Source organism: Carassius gibelio, chromosome A9 (assembly GCF_023724105.1).
Source record: "Carassius gibelio isolate Cgi1373 ecotype wild population from Czech Republic chromosome A9, carGib1.2-hapl.c, whole genome shotgun sequence".
Taxonomy (NCBI): domain Eukaryota; kingdom Metazoa; phylum Chordata; class Actinopteri; order Cypriniformes; family Cyprinidae; genus Carassius; species Carassius gibelio.
In genome coordinates this window covers 25367748-25391629 of record NC_068379.1, presented here as the reverse complement: position 1 = coordinate 25391629, position 23882 = coordinate 25367748, and the positions used below count along the sequence as shown (strand labels likewise).

The 23882-nt window shown below is 38.2% G+C and overlaps 1 protein-coding gene across 1 annotated transcript; it reads right to left on the bottom strand.

Moving 5' to 3' along the window:
* Positions 1-5185: 5185 nt before the first annotated feature.
* LOC128020241 (nuclear factor 7, ovary-like) lies at positions 5186-23403 on the bottom strand. The gene is made up of 6 exons (XM_052607025.1): positions 22514-23403; positions 21901-21996; positions 14583-14813; positions 14475-14497; positions 14273-14394; positions 5186-8967 (listed from the first exon to the last, which is right to left on the bottom strand). Exons 1-6 carry the CDS (start codon positions 22907-22909, stop codon positions 8480-8482), a joined length of 1356 nt encoding a protein of 451 aa, XP_052462985.1. The 5' UTR covers positions 22910-23403; the 3' UTR covers positions 5186-8479.
* Positions 23404-23882: the final 479 nt, after the last annotated feature.

Genomic DNA, 23882 nt, shown 5'->3' with positions numbered 1-23882 from the left:
ATTCAATTCATGTAGAATACTGTTAAATGTAAGTAGAAAATGAAACTGTTATACAAAACATGTCCAAATTATGCATTAATTTAGCAGCATTCCACATGAAAAAAGGGAAGTATACAGTTTTGAACCCAAAAAGATAAATTGAAAAACAATTATTGTAAAATAAACGGTGAAACTTGAATACATAAGCAGATGATGAATTCTTTATTTTTTTTTATTTTTTTTTTTTTTGAGTGGCTCTAGTTTGATTTGCCAACCGCTAATGAAACATAACTATAGTAAAACAAACTGTTAACATCATAATTAGAAGGCCGTGAATATAAATATGAATAAATATGATAACCGAAGCAGGATTTATTTGATGACTGTAGCGCTCACACGTTAATGTACCACGCACCGCCGAGTAGACGCGCAATAGATTTGAAGCACAGAAGGCGTGACCGCGTTTCGTCCTCTGATGACTGATTCTTCTTTGCTTTTGTCAAAGAGAAGAACATCATTGACAGAAAGAAGAAATAACAAGTCCGTCTCTTCCTGGTAAGTGTTGTAAGAGGATGAAGTTTCTGATCACTCACTGGAAAATGTTGTGTTAAAAATAACCCAAGAAGTAAACCAAATATGGGTAATAGCACCTTCCCAACTGTGTGTTATTTTTAACCCAATGATTGGGTTAAAAGCTATCTGGATCAAAAATAACCCAACAGGTGCATTAAAGGTTTACTTTTATTCATGAGATTATTTTAATGAATAAAATACATTGTTTTCAGATTTAGTAGAAAAACAATAAATCTGTTTAGAAAAAACGGTTTTAGGTTTTTGACAAATATATTTAATATTGGAGAGCTTAGTATTTAATATAAATATGCAACATTATTTGCATGAGTTCAGAATACACCAGTGAACATGTAGAACACATGGCAAATAAATGTTGAATTACAGATATTCAAAATACACATTACACTCAAAATAAACGAATTATACAATAAACATAAATTAAACTACATGTTCAATTCAAAACACAAATATGCACAAACAGCACAAATATCCATAAACTGCACATCTGAAATAAAAGATTCAAAACAAATGTGAACATACTTTATACCAAGAAAAGGTGCACCTACAGTATGGTTTACCCATTCAAAACCTACACAGGTGCATATATAATATACAAATTTAAATCACAAATGTGCACATTCAGTATACCAATTCAAAACTACACAAATGTGTACACCTTTTTAATACTTCAAGAAATAAACATATCCTTAATAAAAAAAAAGGCTACAATGTACACCATATGCATTGTGTTGTAAATGCCTTAAAAGGATACTTCACCCAAAAATGAAAGTTCTGTCATTAATTACTCCACCTCCATGTCGTTCCAAACCTGTTAGACCTTCAAAAATATCTTAATTTGTGTGCTGAATATTTACAGGTTTGGAACGACATGAGGGTGAGTAGTTAATGACAGTAATTTCATACCCTTTAATGTGCTTTTGCTACTGGATCTACTGATGATCAGTAACACTGAATACAACGTTTTTTTTTAGGAGCAGCAATGTGTAGAAGGAATTATTATAGACTGCATTATGCAAAAATTCCCAAATGGGAGCAGAGGGCTTTGAGTAGTTTATGTCATAGATGTAGAACATTTTTAAGCATTCATTCATTGCTTGAAGTAAGGTCTCCTTTTCAGCTTGCTCTGAATGAAAACTTGAAAGGAATTTTCTTTGTCTACAAGCACATGTGGATCCTGGCTTGTCTCGTTGTTGCGGTAATGCACCATATTAGTACCAATGAAAATAGCATAGCATTATGACAGGGGACAGAAGAATTTGTTGAATAAAGTGGTTGTTTTTGCGCACATAATTTATGTCAGGAGTGCAAAATATTAAATCGGCATTGTCAAATTTTTTATATAAACTCACCACACATTAATATTCAGTCACGTCAGCAGCGGTTTATTTGTGTTCACATAGCTTACTGGACAGCATCAATAACGTGTTCGTGCTGTGACTCGGACAAACTCGGATTCATCCTTCTTGTAAATCTTGTCTCATAACAAGACAATGTCGCACCGTGTCACAGGTTTCCTTCACTCTTCCACGTTGATATCTGACCACAACAACGTTCTGTGTGTTTATGTTTTGATAGTTTGTTTTTACAATTGAAATAAGCAGAATTTATTTTCTTTTTTTATTAAGAAAAACTATACGAGAAAACAGGGTTTTCTTATGGAGCCCGAGTATTCACCTGTATGAGAAAAACAAATAATCCATGCTGACGGTTTTGCAATCCGTCCCCTCGATTTATAAACCGTACTCAAGAATGATTAAACGGTTTAACAAATCGTGCCCACGGAGTTTCACTTTTATGCAGACGAGCCATGAACACTTTTTGATATATATGTATATGTTCTACATTTCATACATTTATGACACATATTCCACAAAAAGCCCCTTCTTTTTCCAAATTGAGTAGACGACCAGGGGCGCCTTGATTTCTTCCGAGAGTACACACAGAGATTTTTTATTGATTTATTTTTTTTATGGGGGACCAAATGATAAGTGAGAGCAGAACGAATGTGTGACACGAATGTGAGCTATATTTGATTAATTGAGCCTTCTAAATTCATCACGACTTTTAACCCATTTAAGCCCACCGGCTATTTATAGTTGTAATTTTCCTTTTAGAAGTATTTTTCTAGATGTTATCCATGTTTTATTTCTCAATGACATGCAAGCAAACAACCAAATAAAGAATTTCAAGAAAAAAAAAAAATATATTCACTTCCTTCCTTTTACATGAGGCTGTTAAGTTCCTACCCCTACTTCCAGGAAGCATGATGAAGGCAACCCCTCCCAAAGAAATTTAATTTTCATATTACTTATATATATCTACAGAAACATGAAGGTATCTGGAATCATCCAAACAAAAAATAAATAAAATCCTCCTGGAGACCTATAGTTTTTTGTATACTAAGTCAAATGTTCAAGCTGCAGCTTTAGTTGCCAGTGGGCAAATAACTTACATATCATGTGGAAATGGTGTATACTGTGTTAACAGGTTAATAAATCAAGGTTATTATTGTTCTTTAGTGCTTTTTCCTTTAATATCCCACCTAAATATATATATATATATATATATATATATATATATATATATATATATATATATATATATATATATATATATATATATATATATATATATATATATATATATATATATATATATATATATTAACCCTTTAACTGACATCTCTCCTGTACAGTAGACCTTCGTTTGATAGGGAATAAATCTGTCAAAAGGAGGAGATGAGAGCAATCTTTCAACAGCTCTACTGCCCCTCTTCTTTGTCTGCTTCTGCCATGGGGTGGGGGGGGGGGGTTAAAGTTTTCAAGTGACAGCAGCAGTATACTAACTTGAGTCAGTCACACGAAAGGAAGAATGGAAAGATAAAGAGCTAAAACATGGGATTAATTGTTGTAGATTAACTTTTTCTCCCTTTTATAACATTATGTCTTGTAAGGGGCAGTTTGGATGCATTTCATTCTAATTGGTCAAGGACCCTAATCCATTTTGACTAATAGCTTATGATAACATACTAATGTTTAAATTCAGACGAGTAATGAGTTTATGTTAACATTTGTATATGAAATCACCTATTAAAGTCAGCCATTGAATTTTATGGGCCTAACAAAAATGCGTAATTTTCTTTCAGGTATTCCTTTTTTATTATATAGGTGAAATGTTTTCTTCATTCTATTTATTTTTATTGTGTTATTTTCATTTAACACATTTCTAAGAATGAAAATACCTACATGTTCCATGATAATTAAATAAACAAACAATCATGGGTGTAGCCTACAAATGAGACTTATTTAAATAATCATATATTTTAAAAAGAATATCATTAATTTCATGAATATCAAGGACTTTTGTCAGGGTTAATCGATTTGACCTAATCAATATGTGCCTATTCATTAAATATGAGATTTCACATTATGTACATCACAAAGTATAGTATGCAAATATGTTTATGTAAATGTAAATACAAAAGATATGCATAGTTTTCCTTCAGGTATACTCTTTTTATTGTATAGATGTAATCTTTTTTTAATTCTATTTATTTTTACTTATTTATTTTCAATTAACTTATTGAAACACAATATCATGTTGGGTCAACTTAATGGCTGCACTTTGTTCGGCACTATGTTCCACCACTTTAAAGCAGTAGTCTGAAAAAGTTTGGATATTTGTTTTTTTTTATATATATATTTCATCTTTACGTTTTTCAAGAGCAATCAGCAATGCAATAACACATTTCTCAAGATCCCCTTCGGCTGTCACAAGAAATGTCTCAGTCCACCACGTTTTTATTAGCAGGTTTATAAACAAAACAACGAATATTTGTTAACTTGCTAAAGTGGGAAAATCATGAAAATAGTCCTACATCAACATATATTTTTTAATATATATATTTAAAAATGTTTTTAATATTTTTATTTTTGTATTTATGTTTGAGCTTATATATCACTATTATCACAAGAGTCTGAGTAATTCTGATTCTTGAACATTAAACTTTGAAGTGTCAGCTTTGTGAACATATGTTGATTATGTATCTAAAGACTCATGAGCAGAAAGCTCTTTATTTTGGGGTCTTTTATGTCATTTCTGTCTCCATGCCGAAAATAGTGGTATACCTGATAAGGGGTTAATAAAATGGGATTAAATACATAAAGGATATTTGTATTTTTTAACATATTATATTATTACAGCTTTGCTTCATTTTCTGAGTTGCTTTTAACCTTTTTTTTTTTGTTTGTTTGTTTGTTTATGAGCGAGATGAATCAATGCATGTTCACATTTATTCTTGAACTGAAGTAACATCTTACTCCTGATTTCACTCAACTTGGGGACAGGAGAGCTTTCAATTAATAAATGGGGAAAAACATAACTGGTGTTATTTATTTGAAAAAGTACAGTAGCTCAGATATTTTCTTGTAAATTAAAATATTTATATAAATATTAAATATAAATTATTACTTGAAAAAAGTAATCTGATTACATAAATTGCGTTACTTGTAGTGTGTTACCCCCAACACTGCCTGCAACATTGTGAGTAGGTCTTAGAAAACCTCCATAATTATCAGGGTCCACATGAAATTAAATTGATTAAATCAATCAATCAATCAATCAATCAATCACCTTTATTTATATAGTGCTTTAAACAAAATACATTGCGTCAAAGCACTGAATAACATTAATTTGGAAAACAGTGTCTCAATAATGCAAAATGATAGTTAAAGGCAGTTCATCATTGAATTCAGTTATGTCATCTCTGTTCAGTTTAAATAGTGTCTGTTTTTATTTGCAATCAAGTCAATGATATCGCTGTAGATGAAGTGACCCCAACTAAGCAAGCCAGAGGCGACAGCGGCAAGGAACCGAAACTCCATCGGTGACAGAATGGAGAAAAAAACCTTGGGAGAAACCAGGCTCAGTTGGGGGGTCAGTTCTCCTCTGACCAGACGAAACCAGTAGTTCAATTCCAGGCTGCAGCAAAGTCAGATTGTGCAGAAGAATCATCTGTTTCCTGTGGTCTTGTCCTAGTGCTCCTCTGAGACAAGGTCTTTACAGGGGATCTGTATCTGGGCTCTAGTTGTCCTGGTCTCCGCTGTCTTTCAGGGCAGTAGAGGTCCTTTCTAGGTGCTGATCCACCATCTGGTCTGGATACGTACTGGATCCGGGTGACTGCAATGACCCTCTGATCTGGACACAGACTGGATCTCGTGGCCACGGTGACCTCGGAACTAGAGAGAAACAGACAAATATTAGCGTAGATGCCATTCTTCTAATGATGTAGAAAGTATTGATTTTGATATTCTAGGTATTATCAAATTGCCTGAGTTTTGAGAACGTAGCGGACGTAGAGGAGTATAATGTAAAAGGAGCTCATTCAAATACTGAGGTGCTAAACCATTCAGGGCTTTATAAGTAATAAGCAATATTTTAAAATCTATACGATGTTTGATAGGGAGCCAGTGCAGTGTGGACAGGACCGGGCTAATATGGTCATACTTCCTGGTTCTAGTAAGAACTCTTGCTGCTGCATTTTGGACTAGCTGTAGTTTGTTTACCAAGCGTGCAGAACAACCACCCAATAAAGCATTACAATAGTCTAACCTTGAAGTCATAAATGCATGGATTAACATTTCTGCATTTGACATTGAGAGCATAGGCCGTAATTTAGATATATTTTTGAGATGGAAAAATGCAGTTTTACAAATGCTAGAAACGTGGCTTTCTAAGGAAAGATTGCGATCAAGTAGCACACCTAGGTTCCTAACTGATGACGAAGAATTGACAGAGCAACCATCAAGTCTTAGACAGTGTGCTAGTTTATTATAAGCAGAGTTTTTAGGCCCTATGATTAACACCTCTGTTTTTTCTGAATTTAGCAGTAAGAAATTACTCGTCATCCAATTTTTTATATCGACTATGCATTCCATTAGTTTTTCAAATTGGTGTGTTTCACCAGGCTGCGAGGAAATATAGAGCTGCGTATCATCAGCATAACAGTGAAAACTAACACCATGTTTCCTGATGATATCTCCCAAGGGTAACATATAAAGCGTGAAGAGTAGCGGCCCTAGTACTGAGCCTTGAGGTACTCCATACTGCACTTGTGATTGATATGATACATCTTCATTCACTGCTACGAACTGATGGCGGTCATAAGGATTTAGATGTAAATAATACAGAGGCAATGCAAGGCAAGTTTATTTATATAGCACATTTCGTACACAATGGTAATTCAAAGTGTTTAACATAAAAGAAAGTAAAATAGTCATGAAGAAAAATAATACAAAAATAAACAAGCATTTTTAAAACTTTGGAAATTATTTAAAGATGGACTTATTTAAAATGAATTTAAAATGGTTAAAAATAGAAAATTATTTTACACAAAATACAGTGAATATATAAAATACAGTGCAATTGGTTCAGCCATTGCACAGTGCCCATTCAATAGAAGCACAGCTAAACAGATGGGTTTAGAGTCTAGATTTAAATGTGACTAGTGTTTTAGCACATCTGATCTCTTCTGGAAGCTGATTCCAACTGTGGGCAGCATAGTAACTAAAGGCGGACTCCCCTTGTTTTAAGAGGTAAAAACGATATAAATACTGTTCGTTTTCTTACACAAACCACTCGTTTCGTGTCTTAGGTCATCAATGTGTACTTACGATGGGGGATTGTTTAATTTTGACTCCTCTGTGCATGCTCTTTGAGATGGTGACCATAGACATCCATTATGTGAGTCACAGACAAGACTGGTTGGACCTAAAAATATCAAAATGGGAAATACTGAGGAAACAGAGAAACATACATCTTGGATGTCCTTGAGGTAAGCTAAAACATACCAAAATTTAATTTGAGAGTGAACTATCCCTTTAACAGCACAGTTCATTGTAACCTATATGCCTTTTATTTCTATAATCGAATCTCTTAAATTAAAAATAGAGGCTTCTATATAAATCAGTAGTATCCACTACATTATTAATGTGCATTTCCATAGAATATAATTTTTAGTATTTGACATTAATTAAACCTTTTCCAGATAAATAAATCCTCCACCTAAGAAACATCAGAATGCTGAGTCAATCATTTTTAATCAGATTCTTTCTTATTTTTGTCGTGTTGTAATGAAGTTTCAACTGCTGACAGAGACACGACTGATTTAAACAAGCAAGTCAATTACATTCATTTATGACTTTATTGAGAAACATAAATAATCACTTCTCAGGGTAACCACTCAATGCATTTCCATGATTATACCCTACTTCAATCAGGACCACTTCCGTCAAGTATATTTATGACAATTATAATTGCATACAGTTAGTGTTGGCGGTATGGTTATGTTCTGGGCAACACTCCACACGCCTGTCCATTCAGCCATGCTTGGACAGAGTGGGGAGAGCAGCAAGACAAACCCCCTTGGGGTACAGAACATAACCATTATAAGCATATATAATTACAATTCACAATTACATGAGTTGTAAACAACATGTCATATAGACCGCAGATGATAGGTGACTGGATAGGTACACGTCAGAAACAGCCGACTGTCAGCTGATGCATGTGTGACTAACATGGCCTGACTGAACTAACGCGATGCTCGATTTATCATGACCAAACATTTTACCTTTCATTACCAAAATCATATAATCACATTTTCAATTAATCAAATAATTAAACTTTGTTCAGAATCTGAGTCAAACTTTTGAATGGTTTTCAGTGAGTCCCAGAGACTTTGTTCTGAGAATCAGATTTTTAAATATTTTAATAAAGTATTTTTATAGTAAGTATTTACATTTCATTTAACTGAAATAAACAAATATTGAAATTGTGATATGGATTGAATAATGGAAAGATGATGAAAAGATGAAAGTAGATCGATCCAGAGCTACAGGAGTAACATTTACTGACTATTGAATGGTAAGATCCTCAGAGAGTCAGTACTGAAGAAGAAAGGAAAAAGTGTGTCAGTGAAGTTGGTTGTGAATGAGTGTAAATGTGTGGTAGTTACAGGATCATAGAATGACACTGTTCCTCTCTCATAGTCCAGATACACTCTCACACGCTCAAGATCCTGTTTAACAGGAAAACCAAACTGATTAGACCATCCGCACTGCACACTCCATACATCAGTGTTAAAGAAAACACGTCCCTTCCTCTGGTTTGATGCTGTAGTTACTCCAAGTCTCCAGCCTAAACTCTCTTTAACCTCCACATCCCAGCAGTGTGTTCCTGAGTTAAAACCTTCTGAACCCAGAACACAGGAATAATAGTCAAATCTCTCTGGATTATCAGGAAGAGGTTGTTTGTTCCCGCTCCATCTCACACTGGTCAGATCATCAGACAGGACGAGATCTGGACGTGCAGTGTTTGGATCCAGAATCACAGGAGCTGATGAGACACAATCAACAGCTGCTTTATTCTGATGTTCATATAATGATCAAGAATGAACCACACACAAATTATTATGAATTAAGACCAGTGTTCATTTTGACAGGCATTTCTGATTTAGTCTTAGTCTTTATCTTGAGTCTTAGTCACATTTTAGTCATTTGAGTCTTTCAAAGATTTAGTCGAAGAAGAATCATTGCATTTTTGTCAACTTTTAGTCATTATTTTAGTCAAACTGCAGTTAACAATATTTATTTTGGTAGCTATTTAATATGTCGTTTTCAAACAAAACATTTAATTAATTCTTCTCTGTTAAGACCAAATAAATTAAGCTTATGAGAAATTTGAATCAAGGATTGTATTTGAAAAAAACTTGAATAAATGATGACAATTTTTATTCATTCCTTTAACAGTAGTGAAAAGGGAGAAACTAATAAAAAAGCATGATAGAGTAATAAGACAAATATGAAAGAGATACAAATAAAAAAAAATATAAAAAATTCAGATACAGTAGCTTAACATTTGTACATTTATTTAACAATTTTTTTTTTGGTTAACATTGTGACGATTCATGTAACAGAGAGACACAGGAGAGAGTAGATCCAATCGCTATTATGTTTAATGGGATAATCCAATTCGTTGTCAAACACAAGCCAACATCAGTTTTCACAAAATTGGATTTACATAAAGCCTATCATTTGGTTCGCATTCGGAAGGTGGATGAATGGAAAACCGCATTTGTTTTGCCGTTCAGGCTTTCCAATTCCCCAGCGGTTTTCCAGGCACTTGTGAATGATGTGTTGAGAGACATGGTAGATCAATAAATATGTACAAGTCTCTTCGGACCCACTTTATATTAAGTGGCCTTAACTACTATGTACTTACATTTTAATTAATAATTTAGTACAATGTTCTTATTGTGTACATACATGTTTTTACATTGTACTTATATTATAAAACAAAACGACATGCAATTACATCTGTATTTAATTTCTGTAATTACATTCATAATTACACTGTTGACCCATACTTTACACCTTAACCCACCCTTAAACTTACCCATACCTCCAACCCTCTCCCTAACCTTACCCCTATCCCACCTCAATAGCAGCAAAAGTGTTTTACAATACAATATGAACACAATAAGTGCATTGTACTTATTTTTTTATGTAACTACATAGTAGTTAAGGCCACCTAATATAAAGTGGGGCCGTCTCTTCTTCAGGTGGGGGCGCACACCAAGGCTCAGACCGATCTCCACTGGTCGAAGCCTCCCGTATACATCGTGGCTCAAAGAGTGTGGCTTTCTACCAAGAACATTCCACTCCGCTCCGTATATAAAAAGTTAGCTCCCAAATTTATTGGCATTTCCCTGTCACCAAGATTATTAGTCCAGTGGCAGTCTGACTCAAACTTCCTCCTGCGTACAGGAGAATACACCCCGCCTTCCATGTATCAAAGATCAAACCCTTTTTTTTCATTCACACATTAATCCGTCAGCCCAGGTTCACCTAACGGCACGACTCGTAGATGGGGAACCTACAAATTTGGTGATCCGTATTCTGGACTCGAGATGGAGGGTACGCAGATTCCAGTACTTGGTGGACTGGGAAGGTACTGTTCAGAGGAGAGAAGTTGGGTTCCTACTAGGGACATCCTGGATCACTCCCTTATCGATGATTACAATCGACAGGTAGGATCATCTGGGAACTCCAGGAAGTGTTCCTAGGGTGAAGAGTACTGTCACGGTTGGTGGATTGCCCACCGAAGTCCCTGCGTCACCACTCTCCTGCAGGCTGCAACGGGAAGACCTTTTTGCTGTTTTCTCAATAGAGATCTTTTACTTGCAAGTCAAGTCAATTTATTTATAGAGCACAACATTAAAGGGTTAGTTTACCCAATAATCAAAATTATGTAATTAATAACTCACCCTCATGTCGTTCCAAACCAGTGAGACCTCCGTTTATCGTTGGAACACAGTTTAAGATATTTTAGATTTAGTCCGAGAGCTCTCAGTCCCTCCATTGAAACTGTGTGAATGGTCTACTGTCCATGTCCAGAAAGTTAAGAAAAACATCATCAAAGTAGTCCATGTGACATCAGAGGGTCAGTTAGAATTTTTTGAAGCATCAAAAATACATTTTGGTCCAAAAAAAGTAAAAACTATGACTTTATTCATCATTGTCTTCGCTTCCGTGTCTGTTGTGAGAGAGTTCAAAACAAAGCAGTTTGTGATATCCGGTTCTCGAACGAATCATTCGATGTAACCGGATCTTTTTGAACCAGTTCACCAAATCGAACTGAATAATTTTAAACAGTTCGCATCTCCAATACACATTAATCCACAAATGACTTAAGCTGTTAACTTTTTTAATGTGGCTGACACTCCCTTTAAGTTCAAACAAACCAATATACCGGAGTAATTCATGCACTCGAACAGTAACACTGACTGAACTGCTGTGAAGAGAGAACTGAAGATGAACACCGAGCCGAACCAGATAACGAACAAAAGACTGACTCGTTCACGAGTCAAGAACCGGTTGCATCGGTTTTTGGATCACCAGTAGTTACATTTACATTTAATCATTTAGCAGACGCTTTAATCCAAAGCAACTTGCAAATGAGAACAATAGAAGCAGTCAGGTCAACAAGAGAACAACAACAGTATACAAGTGTCATGACAAGTCTCAGTTAGTCTAGTACAGAACGCATAGCCAGTTTTTTTTTTTTTTTTAATAAATGAAAAGACAAGAAAAGAAGTAAAAGTGATAATATTAGTTGGTTAAGTGCTGGCTAAAAAGGATTTAGATGTTTCTTTAAAATGAGTAAAGACTCGACGAGTTGTACGAAGCTGTACGAATTGAGATTGGCAGGTCATTCCACCAGCTGGGTACAATCCAGGAAAAGGTCAGTGAGAGTGATTTTGAACTTCTTTGGGATGGCAACACAATTTATCATTCAATTGCAGAACACAAACTTCTGGAGGGCACATAAGATTTAACCAGTGAGTTTAGGTATCTTGGTGCTGTGGCAGTGGTCGTCTTGTAGGCAAGCATCAGTCAAGCTTCATCAAGCATCTTGAATTTGATGCGAGTGGCTACTGGTAGCCAGTGTAACCTGATGAGGAGAGGAGTAACGTGAGCTTTTCTTAGCTCATTGAAGACAACCCTCGCTGCTGCATTCTGGATCAATTGCAGAGGCTTGACAGTACATGCAGGAAGGCCTGCCAGGATAGCATTACAATAGTACAGTCTGTAGAGAACAAGAGTTTTGACAAGAAGTTGGGTGGCTTGCTCTGACAGGAAGGGTCTTATCTTCCTAATGTTGTATAAGGCAAATCTGCAGGACAGGGTTGTTGTAGCAATGTGGTCTGTGAAGCTTAACTGATGATCCATCACGATTCCTAGGTTTCTGGCTGTCTTTGATGGGTAATGGTTAATGAACCCAGCTGTATAGAGAAGTTGTGATGAAGCAATGGGTTAGCTGGAATCACCAGGAGTTCTATCTTTATTTATCTATCTTTATAGTTTCTATCTTTGTAAGGTTAAGCTGAAGGTGATGGTCATTCATCCAGCTAGAAATGTCACTCAGACAGGCTGAAATGCGAGCTACCGTCGGGTCATCTGGTTGGAATGAGAAGTAGAGTTGGGTGTCATCAGCATAGCAGTGATAAGAAAAGCCATGCTTCTGAATGACGTCATGATCCTAATGATGTAGTTTTCAAGAAGTGTTAGATTTAGAGATGGTTTCTTGAGGAGTGGGCTTACCCCGAGCCTCCTTAAATGCTGAGGGATATGTTCCAGAGTGAAGAGAGGAGTTGATAACGTGAGTAAGCGAAGTTATGACTGAAGAAGAGATCGCTTGAAGGAGGTGAGTGGGGGGCAGATGGGGCGGTGTGTGCTGGTCTAGACAACAGTGGGCAAAAGTTGTCCAAGCAAGATGTTAAAGTGTAGCATAGAGTGTCCGTAGCACTGTTTGTGACCTGAGCTGAAGACTGAGAGAGTGCAAGAAGCGAGGATGAAACCACAGAAGATAGGGGAGATGGAAAGAGTGAGCGTAGGTTTCGTCGAAAGGTGACCTGAGTTTGAGTGTGTGCCGCTTCAGGAGTAGGGGCTAGGTTAGCAGTAATGAGGAAGTAGTCTGAGGTGTGCAGTGGAGCAACTGAAGAGTTGTCCACAGAGCAACAGCGCATATAGATGAGGTCCAGTTGGTTGCCTGATTTGTGAGTCACTGTAGTAGACACTCGCTTGAAATCAATTGAGGCGAGCAGAGTTTTGAAATTCAGCAGCCTGGGGTTTATCTATGTGGATGTTAAAGTCACCAAGCAGTACAAGAGGAGTACCATCTACAGGAAAGTTTGATAGCAGCACATCCAACTCCTCCAAGAAGTTTTCCAATTGACCAGGGGGACGATAAATGACTAAAGTGATTAAAATGAACCATTACCTGTAGGTGATGGCTGAAGATCAAATTTCCATTCTTTTGATATAAGGAAACCAGTACCTCCAACCCTCCCAGTGGTAAGAGGAGTGTGGGAACAAGTGAAATTAGTGGAGAAGGCTGCGGGAGTGGCAGTGTCTTCAGGTTTGAGTATCTTTCAGTGTGTTTCAGGTTTCAATAGTTCTTTTGGAGAGTTCGATTCAATAAACTGGTTGAAGAAAATGTTTCACCGGTTCATTTGTTTCATCTGCCCCATGGCTCTCAATTAGAGCACGCTGCTGTTCTACCTTTCAACCACAGATTTATGTTGCAAAACTGTGGGGCGCTGTTGAGCTCAAGAGGACTCAGGCACCGTCTGCCAGATTATATAATGAATACATGTGCGGGATTTAAATATATACTGCTTACTTTATGATTTAAAAATCTGAAAAATATTTGTTGCAGAATGCTGAAAACTTTTACAAGTTATTATTGTTTCAGTTTATCTTGTGGATTAATATAGACGAGCCACGCCTGAAAATATATTAGTTTCAGCTTGTCAACATCTTGTCTTTGTTGAAGAAATGAACACTGATTATGACACTTGTGTTATTGATCAAACACATAAGAAATTCTCCTCTGATCACTGTCATTGTTTGTTACAGTAAATATTTTAGAATTACCAATCAGTCAAAGTGAAATTAGATTTGCTGTATCACTGTAACTGTAAATATCATGTGGACCAAAGTTGCTCTTCTCTTGTTTTGGGCTCATTTTGGTGTAGCAGCTCATCTGGTTATTCATACATAATGCTGAAATCTGTCAATATTCCCTCATGTGTCATTTCCAGTGTGTGTGTAACAGCACAGATCTTCTCCAGACTCACTGTTTTGGACGATGTCCTGCATCTTCTTCCAAACTCTGAAGGGCAAGTTGCCCAAGTAACGCGGCAGATTAATCAAAGCTCCAGAAGGCATCTGTGGATCCGGCTGTGATGAGATCTGGACTCTGGAAGAACATTCAGCATCAATACTGCAGTGGCTTTGGATCAGAAGCAGAGAGAGCAGAGACACCAGCAGATCACTCACCTTTCCATCGTGACTGGAAACTCCTGCAGAACAAACACACCATTGATCATTAAGAGCTCAATCAATCATCAATCAATCAATCAATCAATGGATGATCTGAAATCAGACCTTCAGAAAGCAGATGTCACTGGCTTTCATCATCTCCTCCATGTCTTTGATTGTGTGTGAAAGAGCTGAGATGTGTCTGTTCATATCCTTCAGCTTCCCATTCATCATCTCCTTCTTCTGCTCCTCTTCCTCTCTCAGTGCAGTGATTGTAGCTTCTTCTTCATCTCTGAGAAACTGATGAAGCTTCTCAAACTGCTGTTTAATCTGACGCTCTGTGTGCTCAGCTTGAGACTGAAATCAAATCACATTCACTTCAATCAACTCCATCAATATATAAACATATCACATCATTCAGATCCAAGAGAAACTCAGACAAGGACATACAACAGATTCAGAAGCAGATTGCTGCTCATTATTTACAAAAATAATCAACTGGAATCAATATCAGATATAACTAGATTAAAAAGTGTGTCGAGTCAAACATTAAGTTGGCTTGAAAAAGCCTGACCAGAAAGTTTGAAAAGTGTAATAAGTTTAAGAAGTTAAAGAAGTTTAAAAAAGCAAGTGATTAGCATATTAACATCATTACAAAAAAGTGATAAATATGTCAATAGCATGACTACCAGTTTAATAGCATGTTGCTGACACGTTTCTAGCATGATTAGTGAAAGTGAAGTGACATTCAGCCAAGTATGGTGACTAATACTCAGAATTTGTGCTCTGCATTTAACCCATCCGAAATGCACACACACAGTGCAGTGAACACACACACACACACACTGTGAGCACACACCCGGAGCAGTGGGCAGCCATTTATGCTGCGGCGCCCAGGGAGCAGTTGGGGGTCCGATGCCTTGCTCAAGGGCACCTAAGTCGTGGTATTGAAGGTGGAGCGAGAACTGTACATGCACTCCCCTCACCCACAATTCCGTCCGGCCCGAGACTAGAACTCACAACCCTTCGATTGGGAGTCCAACCCTCTAACCATTAGGCCACGACTTCCCCATTAGCGTGTTGTTAAGATGTTTCTAGCATGATTAACAAGTGACTAGCATGCTCCTAACAAGTTACTAGCATGTTACTATCATGATTTAGAAGTGACTAGCATTTTCGTAACATGATTAGCAAGGGACTAACATTTCACTAGCACTATTAGCTAGTGACAAGCATATTACTAACATGAATAGCAAGTGACTAGCATGTTTCTAGAATGTTTCTAGCATAATTATCATTTCACTAGCATTTTCCTAGCAATGCAGTTTAAGTCAAGGTGAGCATTAGGGGTCCAAGCACAATGGTTTGTGTAGATGATGCAGTTACATAAATTTAAGTTAAAGTTAAATTAAGTTAAATTATGAGTCCTTATCTGAAAATAGATGACTAATATAGTGTCCCATATTCACTTTTTCAGTAATGTATGATAACTTGAGAAATATGTTGTCAATACTTTTCAAATACAATAAAAATAGTGGTACTATCATGTTGTTAGCATGATTAGCAAGTAACTAGCATGTTTCTAGCATGATTAGAATTTCACTAGCATGTTCCTAGCATGATTAGCAAAGTGACTAGCATATCGCTAGCAATATTAACAAGTTACTAGATGTTTCTAGCATGATTAGCATGTCACTAGCATGTTCCTAGCATGATTGGCAAAGTGACTAACATATTGCTAGCAATATTAACAAGTTACTAGATGTTTCTAGCATGATTAGCATGTTGCTAGCATGTTTCTAACAAGATTAGCATGTTGCTAGCATGTTGTTAACATGATTAGCATGTTGCTAGCATGTTGTTAACATGATTAGCAAGTTACTAACATGTTGTTATCATGTTTCTCGAATGATTGGCATGTTACTGGCATGTTAAGAAAGTGACTAGCATGTGACTAGCATGTTTGTAACATCATTAGCATGTTGCTAGGATAAAATAGATAACTGATATAGTGTCACGGTTGGTAAAACTGTCTTCTCTGCTAATCTCTATATGGGTGGAGTTTTGTATGTCTCTCGTCAGCACTGATCATTTCATGTGGGCACAGCCACAGCTGCCAATCATTTCCTGCTCCCTCCTAATTTACCTGTCTTGCGTCTTGTGTTTGTCAGATTGTTGTTTGAAGCTCCCTGTTGTATGCCTGGTTTTTCGTTCCTGCTTCTTCCCTGTTTCATCTCCTCACTGGATCTTCACATGACTGCAACCCCATCCACTCCACTCAACATCGTATCGCTCATCTCAGTTCCTGCGTCCTGCTCTCCTGCTGCCTCACCTCATCGGCACTTCCTGGACACCTGTGACATCACCTCTCTACATTCCGTTTGTCCCTGTTGTTTACCACTGTTCACTTGTGTGCCTCTCAATAAATCTACTATCATTACTTGCAATTGCTTCCTCACCCTCATTGCCGTTACAGAACGATCTGACCAAACATGGAAGCAGCAAGTTCAACCGCACTCTCTGAATTCATCCACCACAGTGTCTGCCATATGGATCAACAGCAGGAGTAACACCCGATCAAGTGCTGGTGACGCAGGTGTCCGAGCTCACCCAGCAAATCCAACAGCTAACCTCTCCCGCTGCGCCGCCTGCACCATCTGTTCCCCAAGCTGTCCCTGAACCCAGCTATCAGCTGGAGCACCGCCTACCAGTTCCTGAGAGTTACTCCGGGGAGCCGAATTTCTGTAGAGCATTCCTTACCAGATGTTCCATACATTTCTCATTGCAGCCTTGCACCGTCGAGATGGACGAGTCTAAGGTGGCCTTTGTTCTAACCCTGCTCTCCGGGAGGGCAGCCTGGTGAATGGCGGTGTGGAAGAACCGAGACCCATGCTGCGCCTCGTTCCACACTCTTGCGGCCGAGATGAAGAGAGATTATGACAGATCGGTAGCTGGCATAGAGGCTGCCAGAAGACTCACAGATCTCAAACAGGGTGACTGTTTCATTGTGGACTACTCCATCCAATTTCACATCTTGGCAGCCGAATGCAAGTGGAACAAGGAGGGGCAGTGGGATATGTCTCTGGTTAATTGACTTGGCTCTTCGGGTGGATTCCCGCCTTGAACGACTGGAACAGTACACCCGTTCTACACGTTTCCCTGGCAACTCTGAAATTAGCAACCTGAGCAGAGAGAACGTCCCCTCGATTGTGGTGGCTCTGAACATTTTCTACTCTCCTGCCCGGTAAAACAGCCAGCCCGGTAGTAAACTTGAGGCTACAATCAGGTGGGAACTCCGCCGGGAAGACCTCATCATCCACTCTCCTTCCGATGAGACTGAGATGGGCCAACAACACGCACACCTGTCAAGCCCTTCTGGACTCTGGAGCGGAGGGTAACTTCATGAACAACACTCTCACACAACAGTTGAAACTTCCTATCACATCTCCCTTGCACCAGATCTCTGTCAGGGCACTTAATGGCCAGGAATTACCCAACATCACCTATACCACTGGACCCATAACTCTCCTCACCTCTGGAAACCACACTGAGACCTTTCCCTTCCTTGGCAACCATTGTCCTAGGTCACCCTTGGCATGTCAAGCACAATCCATGAGTGGATTGGGGTTCCAACTCCATCACCTCGTGGAGCGAACGTTGTCATGAGTCCTGTCTGGTGTCTGCTTGTTCTTCTGTGACTGGTTCTGTTTTTCAGGAGAAGGCAGCGGTTTTGTCAAATTTGCCCGCAGAGTATCTGGACCTGAAGGAGGTGTTCAGTAAGTCCTGCGCTGCTTCTCTTCCTCCGTATCGTCTATATAACTGCCACAGAGTTAGTCCCAGGTAAGTCTCCGCCTAAAGGCAAGCTTTACTCTCTTTCCATTCCTGACAGGGAGGCCATAGAGAAATATATTTCTGATTCTCTAGCATCGGGGTTCATCTGCCCTTCCTCTTCTCCAGCAGGGGCGGGGTTCTTTTTTGTTGGTAAGAAGGGTGGTTCTCTGCGACCTTATATTGATTACGAGAGCCAAACAACATCATGGTGAATAATACTTAAACTTTTCCATTGATGAATTCAGCCTTCAAGAGGTTTTTTTGATCCATCCGAACACTGGTGACTGTATTTTACCTGATAAATTAGTTATCTCAACACTCATATGGGAGGTCGAGTTGAACGTCAAGACACCTTAGAAGGGGTAACGCCTCGGCCTGGGTGCCCACCGAATCGGTTGTTCATTCCGGAGGGGTTGCTGTTGGCTTTTGGGACTTTCTTACTGGAAGACCACAGGCAGTACTGGTCGGCAGTAACACATCCAGCACCATCACACTGAACACTGGGCCCCCCCCAAGGATGTGTGCTGAGCCCCCTCCTCTTCACTCTGCTGACCCACGACTGCACACCATCACACTCCAACCTCTTTATTAAGTTTGCGGATGACACGACTGTGGTGGGTCTCATTAGCAACAGAGAGGAGACAAACTACAGGAGCTAGGTGAGCCACCTGGCCAGAAGGTGCAGTGACAACAATCTCTCTCTGAACGTGTAGAAGATGAAGGAGATAATTGTTGACTTCAGGAGAGTGCACACTCAGCATGTTCCTCTGACCATCGACAGTGTGACTGTGGAGAGAGTGAGCAGCACCAAGTTCCTGGGTGTGCACATCAGAGAGGACCTCTCATGGACCGACAACACTGCAGCACTTGCCAAGAAATCACAGCAGCATCTCTACTTCCTCCGCAAACTGAGGAGAGCCAGAGCCCCAACCCCAATCATGTACTCCTTCTACAGAGGCATCATCAAGAGCATCCTGATGAGCTGCATCACTGTGTGGAATGGTGCCTGCAACGCATCCCGCCGGAAGAGAGCAGCGGAGTAGATCATTGGTGTCTCTCTCCCCTCCCTCCAGGACATTTATGGAACCCGTCTCACACGCACCTCACCTCTCTGCATTGCAGGCGATCCCACCCACCCATCACTCAGCTTCTCCATTAGGCTGTCAGGAAGCTGAACTCACCAGTTGATTCGGTAAAAACCAGCAAAAAACCAGCTAAGACCAGTATGACAGTATCCAAAACCACTTTAAAACCATGTTAATAGCCTGTTTTTAGTCTGATTAGCAGGTTACTAGCATGTTGTTAACATATTTCTATGCTAATCCAGCTTAAACCAGTCCATTCAGTAAAAAACAAAAAACAAAACAAAAAAACAGCTAAGACCTGCATGACAGTAGCCAAAACCTCTTAAAAACCACCAACTTGGGCGACCAGCCAAAGCAACCTATCAGCTTAGACTGGTTTCAGCTGTATTTTTACTAGGGAGTTTTAAGCTTTGTATGGCAGTAGACAGCTAAAATACATCATAAGTCGCATTGTATAAAGTTTGCATCACCTCAAAGAAAGTCTTTGGGATTTTAGGTGGTTTTGGTAGTCTGGTTTACAAAAACCGTAAGCCAGCGCCCGGTTCCCCAAAAGATTCTTATCACTAAGTAGTTCTTAACCTATTCCTTAACCTCTCTCTTAACCTTATGGCACGATTCCCGACACGTTCGTACGCTAAGTATATCTTCTGTAAGTCACACTTTAGTAAAGTTGGTCTGGACCATTCGTAAACTCTCTCTTAGCGTTGTTTGAGCTCAAGACGCTACTGTACAGCAGTCTTTAGAAATCAGTGCAGCGCAGTACAAGTCAAACGATGGTATGTTGACAATGTTGTGGCTCAACAATGATTTTATTTTTTAAGACTCATAATAAATTATGTTCGCAATGGATACAGGCCTATTTATGAAGTTGACTTTATTTGGTATCAGAACAAATATGGTGGTAATTAGCCTAGGCTTTTTCGTAATGTAATTAAAGCGAATTGGCAATCAATTTTTTGATAATTAAAATCTGGCAAACAATTTGGCTCTAAATGGCTAAGATCTATAAATGGGTAATCATGGTTGTGTCCAGTAAGCGACCAACTATAGCAGCGATCCAACGTGTCCTTGTATTGAATCAAAGACGGAGCCAGACGAGGAGCCGTTTAGTCCAAGTCAATTTTTTTATTTGGCAAAACTTAAGTCCTTTTGACATTTTGCCTGAAGTGGCTACATTAAAAAAAAAATTGCTTCCCAAGACAGCTCATTATGGAGCTGCTGGACCTTCTCAGACCTGCACTTGCCAGGCAAACGTGGCAGAATTTATCTTTAAGCCCTGAAGCCCAGCGCTACGTTTTTGTTTTTGTTTTGTTTTTTGCTACAGAGAGCTTCATCGAGGTCGTGGGAGAGGGCTACAGCCTAATCAAGACCTCGGTGTAGAGGTGCGTCCACACTGTCACCAACGCCCTTCTGCGTCATGCCGAGGATTACATCCTGGTGGATGGCACACTCATCCCTATCGCCAATCCATCAGTGATTGTTCAGGCGTAGGCTACTTATCGGGAAAGGGATAAGCGGCCATAAACGTGCAGGTTATAGTGGACCATAGGGGTGTGATCTCCGACCTGGTGGCAATGTCCAGCAAAACTTCAACTTCCTCTGACGAGATGCTTGGTGCCCTTTTTTACATTGCTTCCCCAGCATATTTTGTATCTAACTCTCTCTCTCTCTGTGTTCATTGTAGATAGGTTGCTTTTTATTTAAAACATAAACCAATTGCAATCAATACCGCATTAAACAGAAGTAACTGCAGCTGCTTGCCAATCAATTCTGATTGTAAAGTACCTTACCATTAATAAAAAAAAGTGTATTATATAATTTTTAGTCGTTAAAGTCTTTAAACCCACGTCAAGAAGTGGCACAAGTGGCACAACGGGATAAGAAGGGTGGATGATAAGCGAGGGATACTCGGTTTGTCTAACCGCCACAACATATCGTGTGAACATATTACTGACCATTTGACAATTAAATGTATAGTCTATATTCTACTGATAACTAAAATATGTTACAATAAATGTTACTATCATAATTTGAGGAATGTTTAATTTGCATAGAACGTGTTGTCTTTCTTAACGCTGTAATGCACCTTTGCGTTAAGTGGAAAATCGATTCCTGAGCAATGGATGCCAACTAATTCAGCACCCTCGCTTTGGACAGCGCTCTTGTAACGTCGGACGTAAGAGGCAGCGTGTTAAGAAATTTCCTAAGGGACACTTCGGGGAACACACTTAGGAACATAAACAACTTTGGTAAGATATATCTTTTGAGAACTTCTTGAGTGCTTCTTGAGAACAGACTTCAAGAGTGAGCATTATTGGGGAACCGGGCCCAGATCAGTTAAAAAAGATATGGCAACAGAATTTGGTGGTTGTAGCTTGAAAGCTCTAGGATGAGATACATTTTAAAATGTAGTCTCAGAAGAAGAAGAAAAAGAAAAATGTTTAAATAGGATTTCATTATAACTAATCATAATTGTGTTTAGTGATGCTACAGCTGTACTGAAAATGACTGATTCAGTTTTTCTTCACCTTGATGTGTTGAACTGTTTTCTCTAACTCTCCTTTCATGTTTTCATTGCGTTGAAGTTTCTTCTGTAAGGACTTCAGTTCTATATTGAGCTCTTCCTAGAATTAAACAAAATAAAAATAAAAAATTAAATATATATATATTATATATATATATATTATATATATGTTATATATACATATATATATATATATATATATATATATATATATATATATATATATATATATATATATATATATATATAACCAAAAAAAAAAAAAAATATATATATATATATATATATATATATATATATATATATATATATATATATATATATATATAATTAAGATAACAGCGAAGAGAAGAGAATATCATACAGTGCTGTGTTTTGTGTAAATCTCACACTAAATTGATTTATTAACCTATGTAAGTAAATTTCATCAGTATGAATTTGATCTCTTACCCAGTGACTACACTTTAGTTCACAAACACAGAACAAATCAGAGCAGAGTTTATGTCATATGAAGTTGAGTAAAACAGCAGAGAGAAATACTGAGTGCATGAATGTGATGATATATGTGTTTATGACTTATTGTTCTTTATAAATGAAATAAGAGACATTTGTCCTACCTTATATGAAGGAACAACTTCACTGATGGGTCTGAATGTGTGACTGACGTGTTTCTCTGAATCTCTGCACACTACACACACCGGCTGTTTGTCTTCCAGACAGAAGAGTTTGAGTTTCTCACTGTGTAAACTGCAGATCTCCTCAGATCCTGATGAAAGACTCTCATTTCTCTCCTTCAGGAACGACTCACACAAGTTTTGTAATGCCAGATTTACTGGAGGACGATATTTTGAGGATCTTCTCCTGCAGACAGGACACTCCGGACTTTTCTTGGTTTTCCAGAACTGTTGAAGACACTCTTTACAGACACTGTGACTACATGATAAAAGAACAGGAGACTTGAAGATATCATAGCACACGGGACAATTATAGTCATATTCAGCTGATGAAGCCATTTTCACTGTTTGAGCTCCAGCAACCTAAACTTTACTTTCACTTTAAGAACGAAGGCTTAAAACACGAATAACCTCGAGAATCACAAAGATCTGCTGTCTGTTCAGAAACGAACTTCTTCAAAGTCTTTCTCTTCGTCGTCCTCTACTGCGGCCACGCTATCTGCGCTTCAAGTTCATTGCACGTCTACTCGGCGGTGGGTGGTAGATCAACGTGCGAGCGTGTTAAAGGCGCTACCGTCTCCGTTAGGCTGTCATATTTATTCATATTCATAACCACGAATGAGGATTTACTAAAAGAAGACTGTAGCGCTCACACGTTAATGTACCAAGCACCACCGAGTAGACGCGCAATAGATTTGAAGCACAGAAGGCGTGACCGCGTTTCGTCCTCTGATGACTGATTCTTCTTTGCTTTTGTCAAAGAGAAAAAAATCAGTTACAGAAAGAAGAAATAACAAGTGCGTCTCTTCCTGGTGGTGTTGTAAGAGCGTGGAGTTTCTGATCGCTCACTAAAAAAATGCTGGGTTAAAAATAACCCAAGAAGTAAACCAAATATGGGTAATAGCACCTTCCCAACTGTGTGTTATTTTTAACCCAATGATTGTGGTAAAAGCCAGCTGGGTTAAAAATAACCCAACAACTTGGTTAAATGTTTACAAGAGATTATTTTAATGAATAAAATACGTTGTTTTCAAATACTGTTTGTTAATTTAAGTAGAAAAACAATATATCTGTTTTAAAACCCGGTTTTAAGTTTTAAACGATAAATGGAGAGCTTAGTATTTAATATAAATATGCAAAATGATTTGCATGAATTCAAAATACACCATTGAACATTCAGAACACATAGCTAATAAATGTTGAAGTACAAATATTCAAAATACACATCCAATTCAAAACAAATGTATTTATACAAGATACATAAATTAATATACATGTTAAATTCAAAACACAAATATGCAAAAACAGCACA

What these genes read in the sequence shown, in the direction of transcription:
- LOC128020241 (XM_052607025.1), bottom strand. Translation starts at nt 22,909, where the DNA reads ATGGCTTCATCAGCTGAATATGACTATAATTGTCCCGTGTGCTATGAT. An exon ending in TTTCCAGTCACGATGGAAAG is followed by an intron (nt 14,395 to 14,474) that starts GTGAGTGATCTG and finishes ATGTTCTTCCAG; the next exon opens with AGTCCAGATCTCATCACAGC. An exon ending in GCAGGACATCGTCCAAAACA is followed by an intron (nt 8,968 to 14,272) that starts GTGAGTCTGGAG and finishes GTGTCTCATCAG; the next exon opens with CTCCTGTGATTCTGGATCCA.